Source organism: Apaloderma vittatum, unplaced genomic scaffold (assembly GCF_000703405.1).
Source record: "Apaloderma vittatum isolate BGI_N311 unplaced genomic scaffold, ASM70340v1 scaffold81, whole genome shotgun sequence".
NCBI classification, from domain to species: Eukaryota; Metazoa; Chordata; class Aves; order Trogoniformes; family Trogonidae; genus Apaloderma; species Apaloderma vittatum.
Genome location: NW_009699351.1, coordinates 14,642 through 36,001, shown reverse-complemented (window position 1 = coordinate 36,001; position 21,360 = coordinate 14,642). Strand labels below are relative to the sequence as shown.

The 21,360-nt window shown below is 43.3% G+C and overlaps 1 protein-coding gene across 1 annotated transcript in view; it reads left to right on the top strand.

The window, feature by feature from the left end:
- Positions 1-20,140, top strand: part of LOC104280609 (receptor tyrosine-protein kinase erbB-4-like) — a gene marked incomplete at its 3' end in the record, with an annotated part of 93,459 nt that extends 73,319 nt beyond the window's left edge. Inside the window, exon 3 of the mRNA XM_009878308.1 lies at positions 19,954-20,140. Coding sequence (XP_009876610.1) covers positions 19,954-20,140 — 187 coding nt within the window. The remainder of the gene's footprint in view (positions 1-19,953) is intronic.
- Between the last annotated feature and the right edge of the window lie 1,220 nt (positions 20,141-21,360).

The following is a 21,360-nucleotide window of genomic DNA, read 5'->3' as shown; positions in this document are numbered from 1 at the left end:
GCTCTGAAGCTGACATTAGGACTCCAGAGTTGGGCCTTATCTGTCCCTTCCCTCTGCCCTGAGTTACCATGTTGTGCCATCCTCAGCCATGATGGTTTTCCCTTTCCCCTCAGTCATCCACACCTGTTTTCAGTAGTTTTCTGGGATTGCTGATCCTCGTTGTCAAAGGAGATTCAGTTTACGGGTTTAATGTTCCTGCACTGTTAGCGTGGTGTCCCCACTGCTTGAATTTCATTCCAAGCCGGAGGTCAGAAACATGAGTGATTTCGCCGAGTTAGCTCACTCCAATACGTGTTGGCTTCTTTCTTGGATACGAGGAGGGAAAAGGGAAATGAGTGGATGAACTTTCTATTTCTTGGGTTTCCCCTCCCTTGCCCAGTCCCCCAGGTTTCTTAAGCATTCAAGGGTAGTGTGTACTTGTAACTCAGTTGCCTTGCCTTTTAGCTTCCATTGCCAGGTTTCAACTGAATGTGTCAGTCGGGTAGAGTTTCCTACGACAGTGTGTTCCAGCAAGGACTGGGAATATAATCACAGGGGAGATGACAGGGAGCCAAGTCAGTGACTCCCCATAGGATTGGCTGCAGCTTGAGCTTCACCACACTATTGGTCTCAAGAAAATTGCTTCCCTACAAGAAGCAGTTGGGAAAACCAGCAGCTGTGATTGCTGCTGCTCATGAACCTGCTTCTCTTCACTCGTCTCTTGCCCTTGAGCAGAGCTCTGCAGCCTCTGGAGCTCTTCATTCCCTGTCCTTGTGTGGCTCGTGGCAGACAGGGCGAGTTCAGTGCGCAGGACAGTTTAAATTTCTCTCACTTAGATGAACTGAACCCTAGAGACGAGTAAGAGTTGTATGTTGTGTCATAGCACCTAATAAACAGGCATAGTATCTGCTGAAACTGGGAACGTGCAAGTTGGTCTGTCTAAAAGTATTTAGGAGTCTGATGTAGCCACGGATGTGGTGAAAGCATCGCTGACAACATTTGCTTCGGTTTTGCTCTGTGTAGTGCGTGCTGGTGGCATTGCGCCTGCCTCGCAAGTAACTGGTAAGTGCTGTTAGTAATTTCATGTTTCTGGCTTCTCTGCCCAGGAATGGAGGCTTTTCAGGCAGAAGAAGTGTTTGTGATAAATGATGGAAGCAACAGCACTTCATGCTGTTCTAATAATATGTAACCAAGTGAAAAAATCCAATAAATGCCTGTGGTTACCTGGCTGTGCAGGACCTGTGCTGGTGCCAGCAGTGTCAGACGAAGCCCCTTCAGCCTGTGAAGGACTGGGGACAAGAGCTGGTCAATGTGTTGGCTGCTTGGGGAATTATTTCCCACACAAGAACCCTGGATAACGGGAGCTCTGGTTCCTTGGAAGGGCTGGTGGAAAGCAGCTTGTTTGTGTGGGTGAGCAGCAGCTTTTCTCCTCCATTAAGAGCGCTGAGTGCCCCCCAAAAGGAAGTCAATGTGATCCTCTTTTGGGTTTGCCAGGAGCTGCCACGCTGAGGGGGGGAGTTAAAGGTGGTAGCAGGGGAGCTGTCGCAGCTTGGGCAGTGGGAAGTGAGAGGTTTGCTGGGCAGCCCCTCGCCTGGGGATTGCCAGGGAAGCTGCCAACTTCACGGCACGTTCACCTTGGCACAGCAGAGGATCGAAGAAGGTTTTCCAACACTTTCCCTCTGCGGATCGCCCGCGTTACGCAAACTGAGCAGATTCTCAGCCCACTCTCTGTAAGCGTCAGGGCTTTTTTTTGAGAAAAAGAAGCTGCTTCTAATCAACATTTTCAAAGCATCCTATTTATTGCTCTGACCTCCGTGCGGCATTGCAGACTGGAGGGGTCTCGCTCCCTGGCTCTGTCTCCATTTGCTACTTTGATGTGGCACTGGCACAACCACCTCCTCCTTCCCTTGTGCCCGGCTCCCTGAACCGTTTTGGCCTTGCAGTAGTTAGAGACATCTAGTAAAAGGCTGTGTACCGCATTTCATGCATATGCTAATGGCTATGTCCTTCTGGAGTGTGTAATTAAATCCATAGCGACCAAAGTGGAGCCACACCGTGGAGTTACCGCTAGTTACTGCTATTTTCAGGACAGTAGGGACTGTTCATAGTCTCCCATACTTTTCACTCAAGTGCAGCTGTTAACTCAGCATTGCTAGGCTAATGGTTAGCGATTGGACTTGATGATCTTAAAGGTCTTCTCCAACGTGAGTGATTCTGTGATACTTTGTTCCCAGACTGTCTGCGCCTGTGAGGCATTGAGCAGAAGCTTATCTGGTGAGTGATACGCAGGGAAAGTGCGATGGAGCGGAGTTGTCTCAGTGGCAACACACGTGCACCTCAGAAGTCGTGCCTGAGATGAGAGAGTGAGAATGGCAGCAGCGGGATACTGAGAAATTGGGAATTGAAGATACATAATATAAACAGCTCTTTTGCCAGCCGAAAACCCAGCAGGATGATGATAAAGTGCACAATGTTTATTGATATCTGAATGACTATTTGTTGCCAAAAAATGCATTTTAGAACTTAGCATAAACTCAGTTATCTGATTCTAGCACAGCTTAGTATTTATTAGGAAATATATGGCTTTTTTATAGCCATTGTTCACCTTAGGGAGAAAATAAAAAAAGAGAGAAAGCCATTTTATTTTAATAGCGCTTACTTCCTAATCTAAGCACTCTGTACTAGCAGCTTGGTTGCAGTGTGGAAAGAAATGGTGGATATTACCATTTATCCTTTGTTATGGAACACTATCACCTCTCTCTATCTCCATCAGCAGAGCCAGGCAATAATTTACTGCTGTGGACGCTGAGGGATATCAGCTCCCAAGCTGCTCCGGTTCAGGTAGTTTGTCATCATGAGCTTTCAAGAAGGTAAATAAGTTGATTAAGAGGGAAGATTTGTCATGTCAGCATTTTTGCCCACCTAGAAGGCAGAGCTCTTTTCCTTCCCTCTTTCTCTCCTACCCCTGTCTCTCTTGTGCAGAGTTTTCTTTGATAAAGAGACAGTTTTTAGCTGTGCCTCAGACATCGCAAGTGTTATATATATGGAAATATAAATGATGCTGATTAGCCAAATGCCGTGGTTTGAGGATAAAAGTTCAATCAGAACATGAAGAACAGGCTGCCCCATGCATGATCAGCCCTTCAGCAGCTGCCAGAGAGATTCCTACTAATGCTCAGAAAAGCAGGACCTAGGAAAGGCAGTCAGTAGCTGTAAAAGGTGAAGACGCATGCCTGGTGTAACACCGTCTTTTTAGAGTGTGCGTTCACATTTGCCAAAGCTCCTCTGGCAGTTCCCACATTCTGTAGTTTGTCTCCAGAAATTCACGTAAGGTAAGCATAGGGAGCCAAGGAGCAGAGAGCAATCCCCCAGTCATCTACCACTGTCACCTGATTCTTAGTGATTAGGAGTTTAGAGAGCTGAATGCTGTGCCCCCGTGTCTAGAACTGATCGTACTGTAGTTAGGCTCTGAACACGCCTTCAAGACAAAGGCTATGGATGTGATAATTTACAAACTTCACAAACACAGCAAAACTCCATCATCCATCCCAGTCTGCTTCAAGTGGAGCCAGTTTGGTTATGACCCACCAGAGTGCACTGTGGTATGCTGGAATTAAATTTTAGTTTTCAGAGAGTGAGACAACAGTTCTCCTCCAGCACAAGGTAAGTCAGATTCTGGAGGTGGGAGACTTGCGAAGCGCCATGCTTTAAGCCAGGGCTGCCATCTAAACTCATCAAGGGTCACACCAAGATTTTCTTCTTAACAAGGCAGGAAGTGTAACAGGGCAAGAAAGGGCTAAACCCAAATGTCTGCACCAGCCACGGCAGACTTCTGCGACATTGTCCTCCAAAACATAAGCCAGCCAGAGTTTTGCATGAAGCGTAGCTTCAGAGAAGAGCATCAGAAACTTTTTACCCGAAGATGCTCTTCTGACTAAATGATTTTCCCTTCAAAATGCTGTTAGCTTGGAAAGGATGATGGAGTTTGACATGCTGACATCACCCAGGGAGGACATCCTGAGGCAGAAAAGAAAACATTTCCATCTGCATTTCGACAGCAGCAGCAGCTGCGTGTGGTTATATTCTTTGCAGAGCAGGGACAGGCTCACGATTTGAATGGTTTGGAGCACATTCTTAAAGACAGAATTCAGAAAATGCACATGCTTTAGCTCACAGAGTGAGGTAGTTTTTCTAGTCCAGGTCCACAAATAATGTACCTCCATCCCACAGTGCTTGCGTTTCAGTTCTGGTCTTCTCAGTGAAAACCTCAGGTGAAGTCCCTTGGCTGAACCTGGCTTTAATATGGTTCTTTCTTGTCCTGCCTGACCCAAGACTGCGGTAGATAGACATTGTTGAGGGGAAGCTGGTTATGGCTGTGGTAAGAACAGCAAAGCCTCTGGGGACGCAAAAAGGACTTCCTGATCTTACGCTGCAGTGCAGGAGCTCTCCAGATCAGCCCCGAGCCCCTTTGCTTCTCTAAAATGAAAGTATTCCCTTCTACTTGCTGTGTCACGCAATTGCTAATTTTGAAATACACCTTCAGCGTTGTCAGTACAGTTGAAATTAATCCCAGCACAACATTCCTAGAAGGAAAATACCTGCTGTGAGGAGCTGTGCGGGCTGGCAAACCTCTTCATCGAGCCACCCTCCCCTTTGCGGGTGCACATCCGTACCTGTGTGAGTTCCCAACGTCAGCTCTGGCCAGTCCCATTCCTCAGGTGTCCTGCAGTGCTGAAAACCATGGCTTGCTGGTGAAGATAAGAGTGAGGGAATATTTTCAGTTCCGTGAAAGGACATAGCTTGAAGATAATTAATTAAAACTGTTGGGAGTTTCTTTGAAGCAGCCTGTAATTAAACATTAGGATTTCTTGTGGAACAATTAGGTAATTTTGGCCTGAGGTATCTCCCCCACGCTTCTTGGTCCCAAGGGGAGGAATGATGAAATTCTGTTTTAGAGCCATGCTTTGTTACAGTTCTGTCTGTTTAAATTGATTCAGCTCTAGTTATAAATCTCGTAAAGAACAGCCAACGCAAAGGACACGTTAATTTGTAAGTGTCCTGTGAGTTAACTTTCACTCCAGCAGAAAAGGAAAACGCAGTTTGCCTTGTTGTTGGAAACACCAGAATGTGAAGTGATATAAGAAGGAGCCTCCAGCACGTTCCAGATCCTTGTCTCACATCTGTATCTGCAGTCTAGTATTTGCGGAGAGGGTGGCAAGGGCTATGACAGTGAGCGTTCTCCCATGGATGTTAGCCTTGAGGCCGTGATGCGATGCTGAGAGCCGGGGGGTCAGTTCTCTGTTCCTTGAAGTTTGCTGTGAATGTGGTCACGTGGGTTATTGGAGTCCCATGTACCCATTTGTACCCTTCTGATAATACTCTGGCAAGGCAAAGGTGTTGAAGTGCCAGGGCTGTAATTATCGCTTTAGACAGGGAGTGCCTGCTGATTTTTAGGTGCGGGTGAGACAGATTAACCTTAGCCTTTGGGATCCCCATGAGCCGAAATTGAATTGTTGGAAAGACAAGTTGGAAAAGCCAATGAACCTTCACTAGAAATGGCAGGATTGCTGAGATTTGTAGTACATGGTGCGTGGGTGTAACCATCAGCTCTGGTTTAAATAAGTAATTTGAAAGAAATGCTTCCACGAAAGAGCCACTTTTCAGCTCTCTTCACAGAACTCTGAGCATTGACTTGCAAAGATCATGGTTTTTATCTGTAACTGCGTGATAATTTGTGTTTTGCTCTTTGACTTTGCAGCTTCATTTCAGTTAAGAATTCCATTACGCAGCGTGAGGACTTTGTATGACACAGACCTTTCCCTTTTCTGGAAAGCTTACAGCCTAAATAATCAAGAGAGGGGAAGAAAGCTGGTGATTTTATAAAGGCAAAGGAAAATTTGCTAAATCCTCTCTTGGGGAACAGAGAAGCAGAGAGATGAACTGTTGAGCTGATGGAAGGGAATAAAGAGCTTTTAAAGAAAGAGGAGACTGGAAAAGCTGAGCTTGGCTTGTTTAGCAAAACAAAACCTCAGATGGGGTACTAATTACTCTCAATACCTGGGAGCAGTTTGATCTAAAGGACAGTGCCAGCACACAAGGAAATGTCAAATAAGATACAAACCTCTTTGCTTTCGAGAAGGCGTGGGCAGGTGACAGTTCCCGTCATTCTCAAGCTCTGGTTCAGCAGAAGCCAAAGCTCTTGCAGTGACAGGCCTTTAACATTCCTGCCAGCAAGCGTAATTAAGGTCTGTGAGGGTTGCATCCTGGACAGAATTTATCCCTGGGTTTGTAATGCTTTAATTTGGTATCCAGTGTTCATGGACTGGCAGGGTCAAGTAGGGATAGGAAAGTACTGTAACAGACATTGGCAAAGTAGGGTGCTCAAGTATTTGTCCGAAAGGTCATCTGTCCATGGAAACCCGCTGGGAAAAATATTGTGAATATCTTGCTGCGTCTGGGAGTCAGAGAGCTAAACGCGAGCCTCTTCTGCCCCTGACGTGCAAGAAGGACTTCAGAGCATCAAGCGTAACGGGTGCAAGCTCGCACGCACACGCGCACTACTTGCCAGCATTTGGCTGGTTATATATTTACACATAAAATTTTCTCCAAATGCAGTCGGCACAGAACAAGTCCATCATATCGCATCGGTTTAAGTAACAGAAAAGGCTGGGTTTGAGCCATCCTGGAAATATCTATGCAAGGTCATTGTATGACCAGATGATATTCCGGGGGCATGCCGTCACCAGTTAAGGCCATGATTCAAAGCCTATGAAATGATATTTATTGACTTCAAGGATTTGCCCCATCCAATTTAATGCTCACAAAACTAATTTATTCAGTAAGTTAAAGTATTGAATTAATTCAATAAAACAGAATGGATTTATTAATTCAGTAAGATTTGTCTGAGGCCTGAAAGGTTTGTTATGTGCATCTGGTAGGGAGTTGGGCAGAGTGGGTCAGGAGGCAAGGGCAAACGCATCCCTCAGACAGTGGGACCATGCAGGAAGGTAACTGAAATTCAGAACAGTGGGAATAATAAGCTATTAGAAGTCCGAAGCGTCTCTTCTGTCTAGGGCCTCGTGAGAAAACAGGGAGGAGAATAATAGTAGGGTAAAGAGGCTGTGAAAAAACATGGAGAGACTAGTTCTCTGGCTGCAGTGTCTGGAAGCATGTGGTACTTTAGGAAATAGCAGATTCGAGAAAGCTGCTGCTGAAATTGCATATATATATATATATATGCTCCATCTCCGGGAGTAAAATACCCCTGACCTGCCATCTTCTGTTTTCACAATTGACTCTCAGAAGCACTGGTTGCTACAAGTAGAAGAGAATTGAGTAAAAATCAAAAAAATAGAAGTCCTTTGGAGCCAGGAACGCCTGCAACTTTAACCTGGCATTATACCTGCCACTTGAGCTTTAAAGTCAGGCTGGGTGCTGTGAGAATGAGAACTAGGCTTGCTCAACTGAGAAAAAACTGTCATTTTAGCCAGGATTTTTTTCTCTTATGTCACAGCAGCATGCAATTCAGTGAGGAAACTATGCAAGGATTGCATTCTTAGAATATCTGAAGAAAAGAAATTCTGCAGGCATACAAACACACGTGCTTTTTTTGTTTGTTTTGCATATATGTAAATTTGTAAATACATGTAAAAAATATATATCTCTGTACCGGTATAGATATATAGATCTATGCACGCATTACATGTATGTTGTTTGGAAGATCTGAAATTTCTGAAAACTCCAGAGTGGCAAAACTTAATTCTGCAAGATCCTCAGGCACTTTTTAGAGTTAAATTAATACTGGTATAAGTAAAATGGTAATACTATTTGTTAAAAAAAGAGAGTATTTAAATAATTCATTTTCCTATTGGTTATATGGAGTGTGTTTCTGTTCAGCAATTATATGCTAAGTAGAAGCAGCCTCTCCTGTAACGATTTCATGATAATCTGACCTTTGATGGTCCTAGCTCACAGCAGCTGGCACTCTCTCTGTAGTTTACAGACTGTAAAGTAATTAATATCTGTGAAATACCACTGCTGACCACCTGATATAGTTGGGTTCTTGAGTGCTCCCTTTTCTCTGTCTCTTGTGCCGTCTTTTCTTTCCTTCTGTCCCTGAATGTTGAATGATGGACTCATTTTCAAGGCTACTACCAAGCCCACAGCTGGATGCCAACTTCAGGCAGAGGAGGCTCTCACTGGAAGAGAAATCTCTGCTGGGTCTGCTAAAGGTGAATTGAGATGATCACCGAACCCCCTGCATCCTCTTTCTGAGGAAGGACACGTCCCCAGTGTGGTCAGCAAGGTTAAGGAGGCAGCAGTGGACAATTTCAGTCCATTCAGCCCAGACTTTGCTGTGTTTTTCAGGCACAGGTTGGCTCACTCAGGTGCAGTTTTCACCATCTCAGAGTGGCAAGTGGATCGTGAGTTTTTGGGGGTCTCTCTGCTGGACCGGTTGTGCTGAAGGGCACATCCTAGCTGAGGGAGGCACTGGTGAGCACCCTCTGTTTAGGGGATCAGAAGACATAATTCAAAATCTGCCATGCTTGATTTTATTTAATGTTAAGTACAATAATAGCTCTTGTGAAAAACTGTCTTTCAGGGAAAGGTAAGAGGGTGTTAAATAAAAACAAGCGAGGAGAGAGACTGCTTTTTATCTTGCTGCATTATTTTATCATTGTCAATCAGCTGGGAAGTCCTTTGAGTTTATTACTGTATAGTCAAGAATATTGCTTCTGTGATGACATTAATGACTGAACCTCTCTTCCATCCTTAGTTATGACAATGACCAGTCTGCTTGTTCTCCTTCAACAAGCTATTGTGTGGTTTAGTACATTAAGGAACATTATTAAATATAGAGGTTTCCTCTAATTAAGCCATTGGCGAAAGATTGCTTGTCCAATCATTTTCTAGTGATAAGTATTGAAGGAAATTATATCTTATACAGAGAATTAAACTCTTCCTGCCATGCTTCTGCTAAAAAAAAAAGAACAAAATGATATAAAAATAAAGCAATAAGATTGCAAACTCAAGCACTCAGAAATTAGATAATGCCAGAATGACGGCTGCATGAACCTGCCTTGCGTTAGTAAAGGCACATTCTGTCCTTGCCCACTCTTGATCACAAGCAATTTCCCTTTTCTCTTTCATCTCTTGCCCTGTGCCCCATCTTTTCTGTTCATGAAATCACCATTTCTTCTGCACTCTCAGCTCTCAAGCTTTTGAGAATGTTTATATCAGGAGCAAAACACTTTTTCTAGACTTGTTCCTGGAAAAGAGAAACAATTTTATGTAGATTTTTCTTCCCAACACACCCCTCCATTAACTCACCTATAACGCAAACAAAGAAAAAGGTGGTGTTTGTGCACCTTGTGGGAAACACCATTTGTTCATTGTTTCAATAATTGCATGTAGGAACAGTGGTATATTTAAGGCATCTGGTTATTCTGGACATGAATTAAGAAAAGCTTCCATCTGTAAAATTGTGCATCTTGCTTGGTTCAGAAAATGTAACGAGTAGGAGAAGTTTTTATCATGCTCCCTTGAAGAAGAATAGTGGAATTAACGCAGAGAAAAACCTTATCTTATGGTTAGTTTAGTCACTGCAGATTAGAGGTTGTTTTCCTGGTTGGTGGCACCCTGCATAATCTCAAAATCTGGAGTTTACTTGTCTTTCCTAAAGAATATCTCTGAATATAAAAATCAGCTGCGTTTACTAATTGCTCATGTCTTATAAATTATAGATCGATCTTTGAAGGAGACTTTAACAATATATTAAAGCCTGAATAACAGAGCTATTCTCCAGCTTCTAGATAAACAATATAAAAACACAGCTTTGAAAGCAACAAGAAGCCTCTTCACTTTTTATCTTAATGGAAATAAACCTAATCAAAAGCCAGCGATTAATGAATCTCTCCAGGGTTTCTATTCTTGCAGAGATTAGTTACGAAGGCTGAAGTGGTTTCAATATTTAGGTGTGATGTTAAGCTCAGATGGTGTATTTATATATGCTCAGCTAAACATACAAGTTGCTAAACCCCCATTTTTGGATGAAGATTCTTCTCTTCAATGAAACCAGACAAACGGTCCACAACTCCAGTATTTACTAACTTACATGTGCAAAAAAATGTCCTAGAGTGCCAGTAAAGCTGGTTCCTCCCAGGAAACGTGTTTGACATACACATTAAAAAGGGGTTATTGCACATATGAAACAAATGGAATGTATGTTTTTAAAAAAGTATTTCCTTGAGAAAGGAAAGCAGAGCTCTGAAAAAAATAAGCTAACTGCTTTCTCAGGATTGGACAGACAGCTATTTGATTCTATGATTTTATGATGTACAAAACATAACACATATTAAACGAACAAGTAAAAGCTCTTTTTGCTGTTAAATGCCCCAAAAACGTTCCTAGGATCTTCACGGGCGGCTGCTTACTGTGGCGTGTAATTCTGGACACCCTGTTACAGCTTGTGCCGCATTTGTCCTGTGCAGTCTGCCGTTTGGCCTCTCATCAGATGCCTGGCCTGTCACAACCATCGCGGGAAAGGCATCCTTTTTCACTTCATGCACTTGGTTATCTCGGGCTGCAGGTAAGCCGGAGGAGCTGGGAGTGCTTCTGAGGTGTGAGGGACTGTGAGTGTCCGTCCTGCTCCTCCTCCCCTTCTGTTTTCTTTCTGTGGAAAGGAGACTTGGGGATGGAAGGGCTCCCTGGCATGCTCCCACCGATTTCGTGATCCAGAGAAGCAAGTAAGCAGCCTTCCGAGACTTAGTTCAGCATAGACACAAGCACAAGTGTCCTGAGGATTTAGAGTACCACAAATGGGAGCAACGAGGAACCAAATGCTTTTTTTTTCCTCCTGTAGATGATATCGTGTTTTGTCAAAATAAAAGCACCAATTTGGTTGAGTCCACTGACATCTCAGGATGCCTGTGGCCGCACAGTTGGCACTGTGTGTAAACAGGACTGAAGTATTGGGCGGTGAAGGTAACACGTGGGGTCAAGGCTCCTTGTGTTGTTAGGAGAGCACCTCTGCTCCAAGGACAATAGTGTTCAACTACAAAAAAGAAAAGTCAAAGCTTATTGTGGGCGCAGACGTCCCAATGTGGTGGGCGCACTGCTGGCCAAAGCTGCCTGTCTGAAACAGGCGTCGGTTTTATCAGACATCCCTCACTTTGTCTTTCTGGGTGGAAGCTTCCCTAGACCCTTGAATGTGCTCACAGCTTCTTGGAGGCTATGGCTGGCTGAGGGAAGCTGATAAAAGACCATGTCTTTTCCCATGGTTATTACTTTCTTAAAATCCTTCCAGAGTGTTGATAGTATTTGGTTTATGAAGTAGTAGTTTGTGCAATTTTATGTTGCCTTGAAAGAAACCATGATTAAGCTTCCAAAAGCAGAGAAAGCAAAACGCATCAATCCCTCCGGTAGGAAATGGTGTAACTGGGCAGCTCTAAGCCTGATGTGTTTTGAGTTTCTGTAAAATGTAGCTACAACTAAACAGCCCAAATGGTGAAGCATTTTGCAACAGCATAATGCTCTCATTTTAGTCTCTCCGATCTAATTTATGACTAAGCTTTTCCCTTGGGAAATGATACAATAAACTCTCTTGGAAACCATTCTACAAATATATTGAAGGCCAATCAGGTGTTACAGATATAATGTCAAAATTCTTATTGACTTGCTAAGTATGTAGTCATCCATAGCTTTCCTCAGGCCAGAAAGATGTTAGCTGTGAAGATTGGGTTCTTACAGACTAGAGTCTTTGTCTAGGTCTGATGTTGCTCAGCATAAACAGCTTAGGATTTATGGTGTGCACTCGGGCAGCCCATGTACCTCAAAGTTAGACACTTCCGAAGGAGATACCCCAACAAAGGAATTACATTTTAGCTAGAAAACATTGGGAAGATTCTCAGATGCTGATGTAGGCCTGATCAGTTCCCTCTATTCCGATGATTTTTTTCACTGAAAAGTAGGTGTAGATGTGTGATACGGTCTAACGCCCGAGCTTAAGTTTGACTCAGTCAACGGCAAAAATACTTGGATACGTCTAAAAACTGCATTTCAAGATTTCAAAGCAAAAGGTGGGGGGTTTTGCCCTGTTACATATTATTCCTACTTAGGTTTCCATTCCCACACTATTTTATCTATTTTTTTTTTTTTTCATATCCTACATTGTTTTCCTAGCAATGCTTTGCAAAATGAGTCAACGTTTATATTTCAAAGGCTCTCCGTATTTTTGTCCATCTCCATTACATGTATTATTTATGGGGCCTCCTTTCTAAATGCCAGATTTGGGCATTGATCTGCAGTTTAATGGATTCTAGGCTGGCATTTATTTTGCCTCCAAGCCCTCCCTAGACCCTTTCGTAATTTCTCTTAGTTCAGATTCAGCCTAACTTGCCTCATGCATGCAACACTGTGATTCCTCCATCAAACTCGGTAAACAAATAACTACACAGCTAATTCTCCTATTTTAATATATGAAAAGTCCTACTCTTGGAATAACAAAATGTAAAGACCCAACTATTCAGAATACAAAGCTTTATTTCAACAACTCCCAAGGTGATTTCTGTAAATTATGTAGCAAAATCTTCACTTACCCTCGTCCAGTGGCATCTAACTGAGTGGCACTTTAAATATGGAGAAGTCAAATGCTATGTTCAAGCCATTGAACTACTGCTCAAGATATTATTAATATTTTGTAAGCATATTACCAAAGAAGACTAGATGTCTGGGAGAAGAGTAGGATTTAAAGTTTCTACTAGCTGTTTCAGATAAGCGAATCATGGTTCGATAATCGCAGCCATGCAGCAGTGCAAGGCTCCTCAGGTGCAGCTCTTAACAAAATTACATCTAAGCCCTTCCTTTGCCTTTAATATGTCTTAAAGCAAACTGAAAGACTAGCAGAAGTTCCTTTCAGTTTGGTAACAAATCTGATTCTCAACTGCACCTTTAGTGTTTTGGACAATAAATTCTCTGCAGCTGCCAAGGCAACTCTAGTTATGATACACTGCTTGCTTCTGGATCAGGCACCAGAAAAATGTTTTTCACAATCTATGTTCTGATGTTGATCAATGTGCTCAAACTTGACGGATTTTTATTGAAGCTTATACAGCGTACCTGAAAAACTGCTGGTGCTCAGGAGGGCTTAACATCACAATTTCACAAGTGTTGACGTAATTGAAGGATGCACAGCGTGAAGGAGTTAAGACGTGAGCTTGTTGTGGAACAAAATTCCTTATGTGCATCCTGTGTGTTAGCTTTGATGTTGTCTCTAAATACAGTGTTCTCTTAGACATGAGAAATGTCAGTACGCACTTACGCATTTCTCATGGTTATGGATGGGGCTTTGAGAGAAGCTGATAAGAGCCATGTGCCTGAATCCTGTAGATGTGTCTCCCAAACGCCTTTGAAAATCTTGGTTTATCGTGTCATTAAAATTTCATAACCATCAATGAGCAATGCATGGAACAGCTAATTGAGCTCCATAAATTGCAATAGGCTAGCTATTTCCACATTTTGGATATTAGCATTTCCTGTAGAGTTAGCATTGCAAGTGCTCTAGCTGCTTAGAGGCCACTTTGTGGTTATTCAGTAAATGCTAATTTTTTAATTATGACAAATGAAAGCTGTATTGCGTTTCCTGGGTGAAAATGTATGATCAAATAATGAAAATTAGTTGGATGTTGCACAGTTCTAACTAGATATAAATGCGTACCTTTTAATTGATTGAAAATCAAAACGTGAAATGCTCTGTTCAAGTCAACTTGAGATGTGAAAAGCTTCTGAAGGGCATGACATGGTGATGACTATTCACGTTCCTTATATCAGTCATGACTTTGCTGGGACGTGTTAACCTTTGTTAAGGTAGAAAGAAGCACAATGCACTTCAGAAATATTTTTCCCTCTGTATCACTTAGAAATGTGACTTTCCTAGGATGTAATATAATGCGACAAAATGCACAGCTCATGTTGGAGGGTCAGCCTGTTTCAGACTCAGGAGATGTCCGTTACCTGCTGAGATCCAAAGGGCCTTGCTGCCGCCTCCTGAAATGGATATCCCCTGAAAATAGAGATTACTGTATTTGCAACATATGGGCTGAAAAGCGTCCACTTGGCTTATTCCCCAGGTATATATACTTTTAAGTTCTTTGCACTTTCTATTTATTTCTTTGTGGTGGAAGAAGAAGGAACCCCTTCCCTGTGGAAAGCTCTGTGCCTCCCCAGACTTCTCTCTGTAGTTACTTTCGTTATGCTGCTGGACGTGGCACCCTGGCGTCTCCTGAGGACCCTGGCACCTCTGGCTCACTGCAGATGAGTGCTGGAGAGGCTTTTGTCTTTATCTCTGAATATTTATTTTTCATGTCTTTTTTATTTTTTTTTAAGGTTTGTGAATTAAGCACACTCATTCTTCAGGTGATCCGTATCTCCTGTGTTTGTGTTTATTGGCGCTTTTGAAGTGAGATCAAAACTGACTAGTGATATACTTACCTTTTGTGGAAAACGGGGAAATTAACCTGAAAGACATTAATCTGAGGTCCCACAAGTGTGAGCTGACTTCGGCACAACCCAGATCCCATGCTGGGTTTGGATCTGGTCAGACGAGGCAGTGAAGGCTTTACCAGACCAGGTTCAGCTACTGGATAAATAACGTGTCTACGGCTGAAATAAAACCCCACAATACAGCTCTCTTTGGTGGCTTAGTCGCAGCCAAACCTTCCCTGATAGATGTTAAGAAGGCTTGGTAGTGTTTATGAGAAACATCAGCTTCCCTAATCATTCATTGATCTGTTGTTCTGGGCAGAATAATGAAGTTTTTGTTGGTAATTTGCTCCGTTTCACACTCAGATTCATTTGACTCAAGCTGAAGGGTGGTTTAAGACAGCAAGGAACAATTTTGCCTTTTGCTCCCAGCTGACAGGATAATTCTGGCTTTGCTGTTGGAACTTAAAATGCTTTACCTCTCCTCAGCTAATATTACTTGTAATTAAGGGAATGGCTTGTCTAGAGCTCGCTTTCACAGCTCATCATCCGAAAAAAAGAACCCTTTTGGGTTTGGTGTCATTTGGGGACCCTATTTCTCTGTCTGCCCTGCGCATACCCACCAGCACGTTGCGAAGCTGCTGCCCCAGCTGGGCTGAGGGGAGCAGTGGCCGCAGGGGGCCGGTTAGCTCAGTGGTTTGAGCGCAGTGCTGACGACAATGACCAACACCGAGGTCGTGGGGTGCATTTTTTTTGGTCCCCATGTGTTGCCTGGTCTAGTCGAGAGGTGGCGTCCCTGCCCATGACAGGGAGGTTGAACTAGATGATCTCTAAGGTCCCTTCCAGCCTAGGCCATTCTATGATACGACATGTTGTGGTGGTGGCCGTTTTATGACAGCCCCCTGAGGCCTAGCAGAGGAGTTTTGGGATGTACAGCCTTGACTGGGTCCATTACTAGCGAAGGCTAATGGGGTTTTAGCTTTTAAAACAAAAAATGGGCTATGTGGGGCATAGTAGAGGCTGTTAGGAGATGGGTTTATAGCCACCGTGCCTGGTTTCAGGGTGCAGGGCAGTGCTGGGCCGTACGGACAGCAAGCTGTGGAATGAGAGCAGACGAGGTGAGATCTTCTGTCTAAAAATGTAGATGACAAACTTCTCTCTGGTAAATATATCAGACTTGAATCCTGTGGCTTGGCATGGTTTTAAAGCAGCTCATGTGGCTTTAGATTTGTCAGGGGTTAATACTTTTTTTTATTTTTCCCCTTCTTACATCTCTCTCTCGTGCTAGAAGCATGCCCATTCTTATTTCAGGATTCGACACCGACAGGTCTGGTCAGAGAAGCAGATACCTTTGGCTCTTGAATCCTCAGAGGTGTTTCCTCATCTGCTTTCGAACAGCCAGGTGTCTGCTCTAAGGGCTCCCTGAACAGCATCCCTTGTCCCTTTGTGACAGGGAGCCTTTGACTCTCAGCCTTTCCTTCAGTCATTCTCACCGCTGTACCCGAACGACCCAGGAGAGCCTCAATGCACTTACCAAAGCAGCGGGAGGGCTGTGGGAGACTGAGCCTGTCGCTGCCTCTCTCGATGGCTTCTTCACGTCATGTCATGTCTCAGGAGCTGGAAAGGGGATGAGAAAAGGCAACATCATGCTGGGCAGGAATTCCCAGTCAAAATAATTCTGTGATGGGGTTAGAGGGGAATCCTGCAAAATCACTGTGGTCAGCAATCAAGATAGGTGGTTGCCACAGTTCGTTTGGTTTTCCCTGTCAGAAACTTTTAGCTTTAAGTCTGTTGGCAATTCATCTGCCTCTTTCCATCCCAGCTGTAGGTTACAGGGACAAAACGCAGTTATTTTTGTCTTTGTCTCTTTTTTTCTTTCCTGAGGGACAGACTCATGAGAAACGTGTTTTTGCAAGGACCTCCAGCCCTAGCAGGAGAATCAAACTAGGAGGTGACACTCGAAGTACCAACCTGCTGTGACTCACTCCACCTTCTTGCTGGGACACAGATTAACGCTGAAGCAAAAGCAGCTCAAATGGAGCAGTAGGATACTTGGGCTTATACCTGAGTTCAGGATACGCGAACAGGAAAATGTTCAGCCTTGTATACAGTGGATGAGAGGTTCAAATCATGACATGAGTTGCAAAAGAGGAGATCTGTCTGGCTTGAGGATTTGTGAGTCTGCACAGAAAACAACAAACATCTTTGCAGTAACTGCAACAGGGCTTGGAGTGAGCCCCAAGCGAGCAGGTGTCCTTCTTCACTAAGAAACACGTCAAAACTAGCAGTGACTGGCAAAGTGACAGTGTTGGCCAGGACGGGCTGAAACCTGAGCTGCCTGCTGTAATCCCATTAGGATTTTTTTCAAGCTGGAAAACTCACCATCCTACAAAACATGTTAACTGCTCTGCCTTTTTCATTCAAATTTTGAATTGAAAATTAAAATTAAACCCCAAGTTAATATAATGAGCCACGAGATCTAGTTAGTCAGGTTGCTATGTTCTAGTAAATTAGAAACCCTTGTTCTAGTAAATTAGAAACCCTTAGGTTTATTTTCATAAATTTGTTTTGCATGAATTAACATGGCAGTTTCTCTAGTGAATAAATAGGTTTTGCAGTACTGATGGAAGCCATGGGACTGGAAAAGAAATATTTGGGCGAAATATTTGCCATTCTTTGCCATAATTTCAGTCAGATAAACTAAACAAAGTAACAGGGCTTCTGAGTTAGGAGTGGCAGTTCACAATTACCAACAACAAAACTCTGTCCTTTTTTTTGTTTGTTTAATTTTGGAACGCAGATTTGCTGGAGGATGTGTGTTTGTGTAGTTACGGTGCTGTGGTCAATCAGGGGCCTTTCAGGTGGATGTGCCGTGGGGCAGCAAATAAGACATTCCCTAAAAAGAGGAAGCGTGGCTACAAGGGACAGAAAGGGGCAGGAGGGCTCGGTCCGAGCGGTGGCCTGGCTGGAGCCCCGGGCAGCAGCTCTGTGGGGCTCCTGGCACTGGGGCAATCAGTGCGGGAGGGGCAGCTGGGCCTATGGGGAGGAGAGGCTGGGTCAGGTGACCCCAGGGGACCAATCACAGCGCTGCTGCCCATGGTGCTCGGTGTAAAAGGGCCTGTGGTGCGGCTGGGCTGGGCCTGGGCTTGCCCTGCAGCTCCTGCCTCCTGTTTGCACACTGCACAGGAGCAACGTTTGGCAGGACAGGACAGGACAGGGTGTTTTCCTCCAGTCGCTCCAAGGCTTCCTCTTCTGTGTTTGGTTTGGGGTTTTTTTGACTGTCGTTCGGCCTCTGGGCTCAGGCACTCCCATCTGCGGCCTAGTCCAGTCTGGGACTGCTTCTGCTTGGAACCTACTTGCCCTCCAGAAGATGTGGGTTCTGTGTTAACACATTTCGTATCTTTGAATATATTTGCATACTTGTGTAATAGCTATATATAGTTCAGTGTCTTCATTGTGGTTGTTACTATTATTTTCTTTTTTGTTAAACTGGTTCAAGGTTTTTTCCAATCTCAGAGTCTCTCCCTGGTTCCCCTGTTATCCTGCCCTGGGAGGGTGCGGGGGGGTCACAGAGAGCATCTGTCAGAGTTTAGTGCCTGGCCCTAAACTTTGACAAGAGATTAAAAATGCCAATTTCAGGACCTGTTTGCCTGTGATGAAAAACAAATTCATGGCTAAGCTAGCAGAGCTGAAATGTCTGAAAGCAAAGAGCTATCATGCAACTGCTGGAAAGCTTCTGATTTTAATGGAACCAGAATCTAATGCAGCTCTGTGTTTTCCTGAGCTGTACTTCTCAACCCTAGCTCAACTCACTGGGTTCTCGTCAAAGTCCTGTAATGACCCTGTGCTCTGTTTAGATGCCAAGCAAGTCTTGAAATAGCCCCAGAGTTTTTTCAGCAGCTTCAGCTGAGTACGATGACTTTAGAAGGATAGCTAGTGCCTGGAGCTTGTGGCATGTAAATCCTTCCTTACGTATGCTGCCATACTTGTTAATAGTCTTGTGAACTTTTGTACGTACGTATGAAATCGTGGCAACAGTGGTGAACCAGCAAAGCAAAAGCCTGTCCTTTGTGCTGCAAGTCTGTGTTGCCTTTCTTTATTAATGATACATACGCACCACGTGGAATTCGATGCCTGCTATTGTTTGCCTCTTTACTTTTATTATGCTATTGACTGGAGTCCCCATTGTGTTAGTTACAGGCTGAGCACATTAAGCAGAATTTTTCTTTCTGTGTATTGTTTAAGGTATTGACTTTGCCAAAGGGAAGAAAAAAAGTGGATGCATCCACTTAAGCACACAAGTAGTTATATCAATTTCTGTCCATTAAATGTACATTACATGCACACATAAATGCACAGATTCACTGTTGTTGCAGGTTATTGCAGGCATGGGATTAGGGGGGATTTGAAAACCATATTTGAGAGACTTTTTCCAAAGTGGAAGTTCTGTTTCCGGGAGCAGCTCTGGGCAGGAACATCCCTCAGCCTGGGTGAAGTCCTGCTGAGGATGGTGGGGCTCTATGTGACTGTTGAAATGACACTTTTCAAGTGCAGATTTCTAGGCCATTAAAGTAAATTCCTTAGAATGAACTTAATTTTCTAAAAAAAAAAAAAAAGTGTGCTTTTAAATATTTTTCTTTCTAAAAACATCTTAGTTCCGTTAGTCTTTTGGCCTTTGAAAAACTGCTTCTAGTAGTTACAGTTTGTGGGCTTTTTTTTTCCCTTTACAACTCAGGCAATCAATTCCTGAGTATGAAGGTTACTGAGTAGTTCATCTAGAGAAAACAAATATTTCAGCCAACCCAAAAACACAGCAATCGTTTTGCTAAAGGTTTTGATACCAGTTTGGATCAAAGTCTGTGATATACAGCACGTATGGTTCCAGCGCTTCCAAATGAAACTTGAAGTTGAAACTTTGTAAATATTCAGTGGCTGATTTCATTCAGAAGTACAGGAGTGGGTGTTAATACATATTTGCTTTGTCTTTGTTTACCCTTACAAAGGTGAGCACTTGCACAGGTGTCTCTCTTATCCCAAGTTGTGTCCTTTCAGTCTCACCCTCAAATATCCTGTACAACAGAGTTACTTGCAGACAAACAGTCTTACCTGAGCTATGGCATTGCCCCAGTGGATTCTACTCATGTCCTGCAGAGGCCTTTGACCCGCTCTCCGCTTTGAATTGTGCAAAATCGCCCTTTCATGCATCTTTAATACTTACTTTGAATTTCTGCTCAAATTTAATAAAAGCAGAAAGAATGTCTACTTACTTATTTTCTACTTTTTCCAACTGGCATCTCTATTAAACTCAGTTAAATTGAAACAGGAATGTGGCTAAAATCAATAAGTTGAAACAGAACTTGTTTTCCAAAGTTACATTGTTGGTGGTTTTTCATCTTGTCTACCAACATCTCATACTAAAGCATCCACTGTATGAAAAATTCAGAACAAGTACAAATGGACCGTTTCTAATGTGTTTGTTTAATTTTTGTCTTTCAGTCTATCCGAGAAGTTACAGGCTATGTTTTGGTGGCTTTGAATCAGTTTGAATACCTGCCGCTGGAGAACCTGCGCATCGTTCGTGGGACCAAACTCTATGAAGAGCGATATGCTTTGGCGATATTTCTGAACTACAGAAAGGATGGGAACTTCGGACTCAGGGAACTTGGCTTGAGGAACTTGACAGGTAGGTGGAACTCGCAAGTGTTACGGGTTAGTTGTAAGGAAATAAATGAACTTGTTGATTATTTTTCCCAGTGCCTTCAGTCACTTGAAAATTCTGCAAATAACAGGGGTACCACAGAAGCTGGCAGTTGTACATCGTTTGCAAGGCTCGTGGGTACTTCATTTCATTCCTTTTTTGGAACACAACTGTATTTGTGTCGGCACTGATCAAAGGCTGCGTATGGAATTTATGCCAAGAGTGTACTTGAGAGAAAAAAAGGTGGTTGAGAGTAGATTAACTTTTTCCTTAGTTTCAAGAACATGAGCTTATTGGTTTCCTTGTGATCCTTGGTTATTGCATGCGTGTGCCTTCAGGTGGTGGGTATTTTCTGCCAAGGAAGCCATCCCTTCTGCCTCTGCTTGCGCTGCTGTGTCACCGTTACTGCTGTGCAGGGGTGGGGAGAGGAAGAGGATGGGAGGAGGACTGTATCTGTGGTACACTTAATTTTAAACTCCATTTTCTAAGCAAAAATATCGTATTATATATGGTGAGAAAAGAGTTTATTTTTCTTGAGACAAAAATTTAAGCCAAGTCCATCGTTTTATGTTCATTTGTAAATTCAGGGCTGGGTTGTGATGTGAGATAGATCAACATTTCATTTCTCCCATCTGAGGACCTACAGGCAATGGTTTGAGAGATTAAAATTTGGCTAAATATCACTGGACTGTAACTTAATAAAGTGCAGACAGTGGGCAACTCTTTTTAGGATTTCACTGGAAGCGTTTTATTTATAACTGGTTCTTCATCAGCTATAATAGTTTCTACCTTAAGCTTCAGTGATTGTGAAATGACCTTCTTGCTGCTAGTGGCTAAATGCTGACTGAAAGTCACTGACCTGAGCTGGTTGTGGAGTTTGAACCTGAGTACAGAGAGGGGGAAGCCTGTGAACTATATTTAGGCACCCTTCACGCGGCTTTTTTCATGTCACAGTATTCAGAGTGCCACACGAGTGCTTACAGTTCCTTGTTGTTCAAGCTTCACCAAGGCTGTACAGCTGAGCTTTCAGAAACAGGGGAGAGAAGGAGGTTTGAAATATTTGAGAAAATAAAACAGTTTTGACTGTCTCTTTCTGATCAGGCTTTTTCTACTGGTCATATATTCAACAATTTTCTTTACTGAGATCATGACACTGATATTAGCGTGCTTCCCAAGGTCTCTAAATCCTTGCCATCTCCTACCAT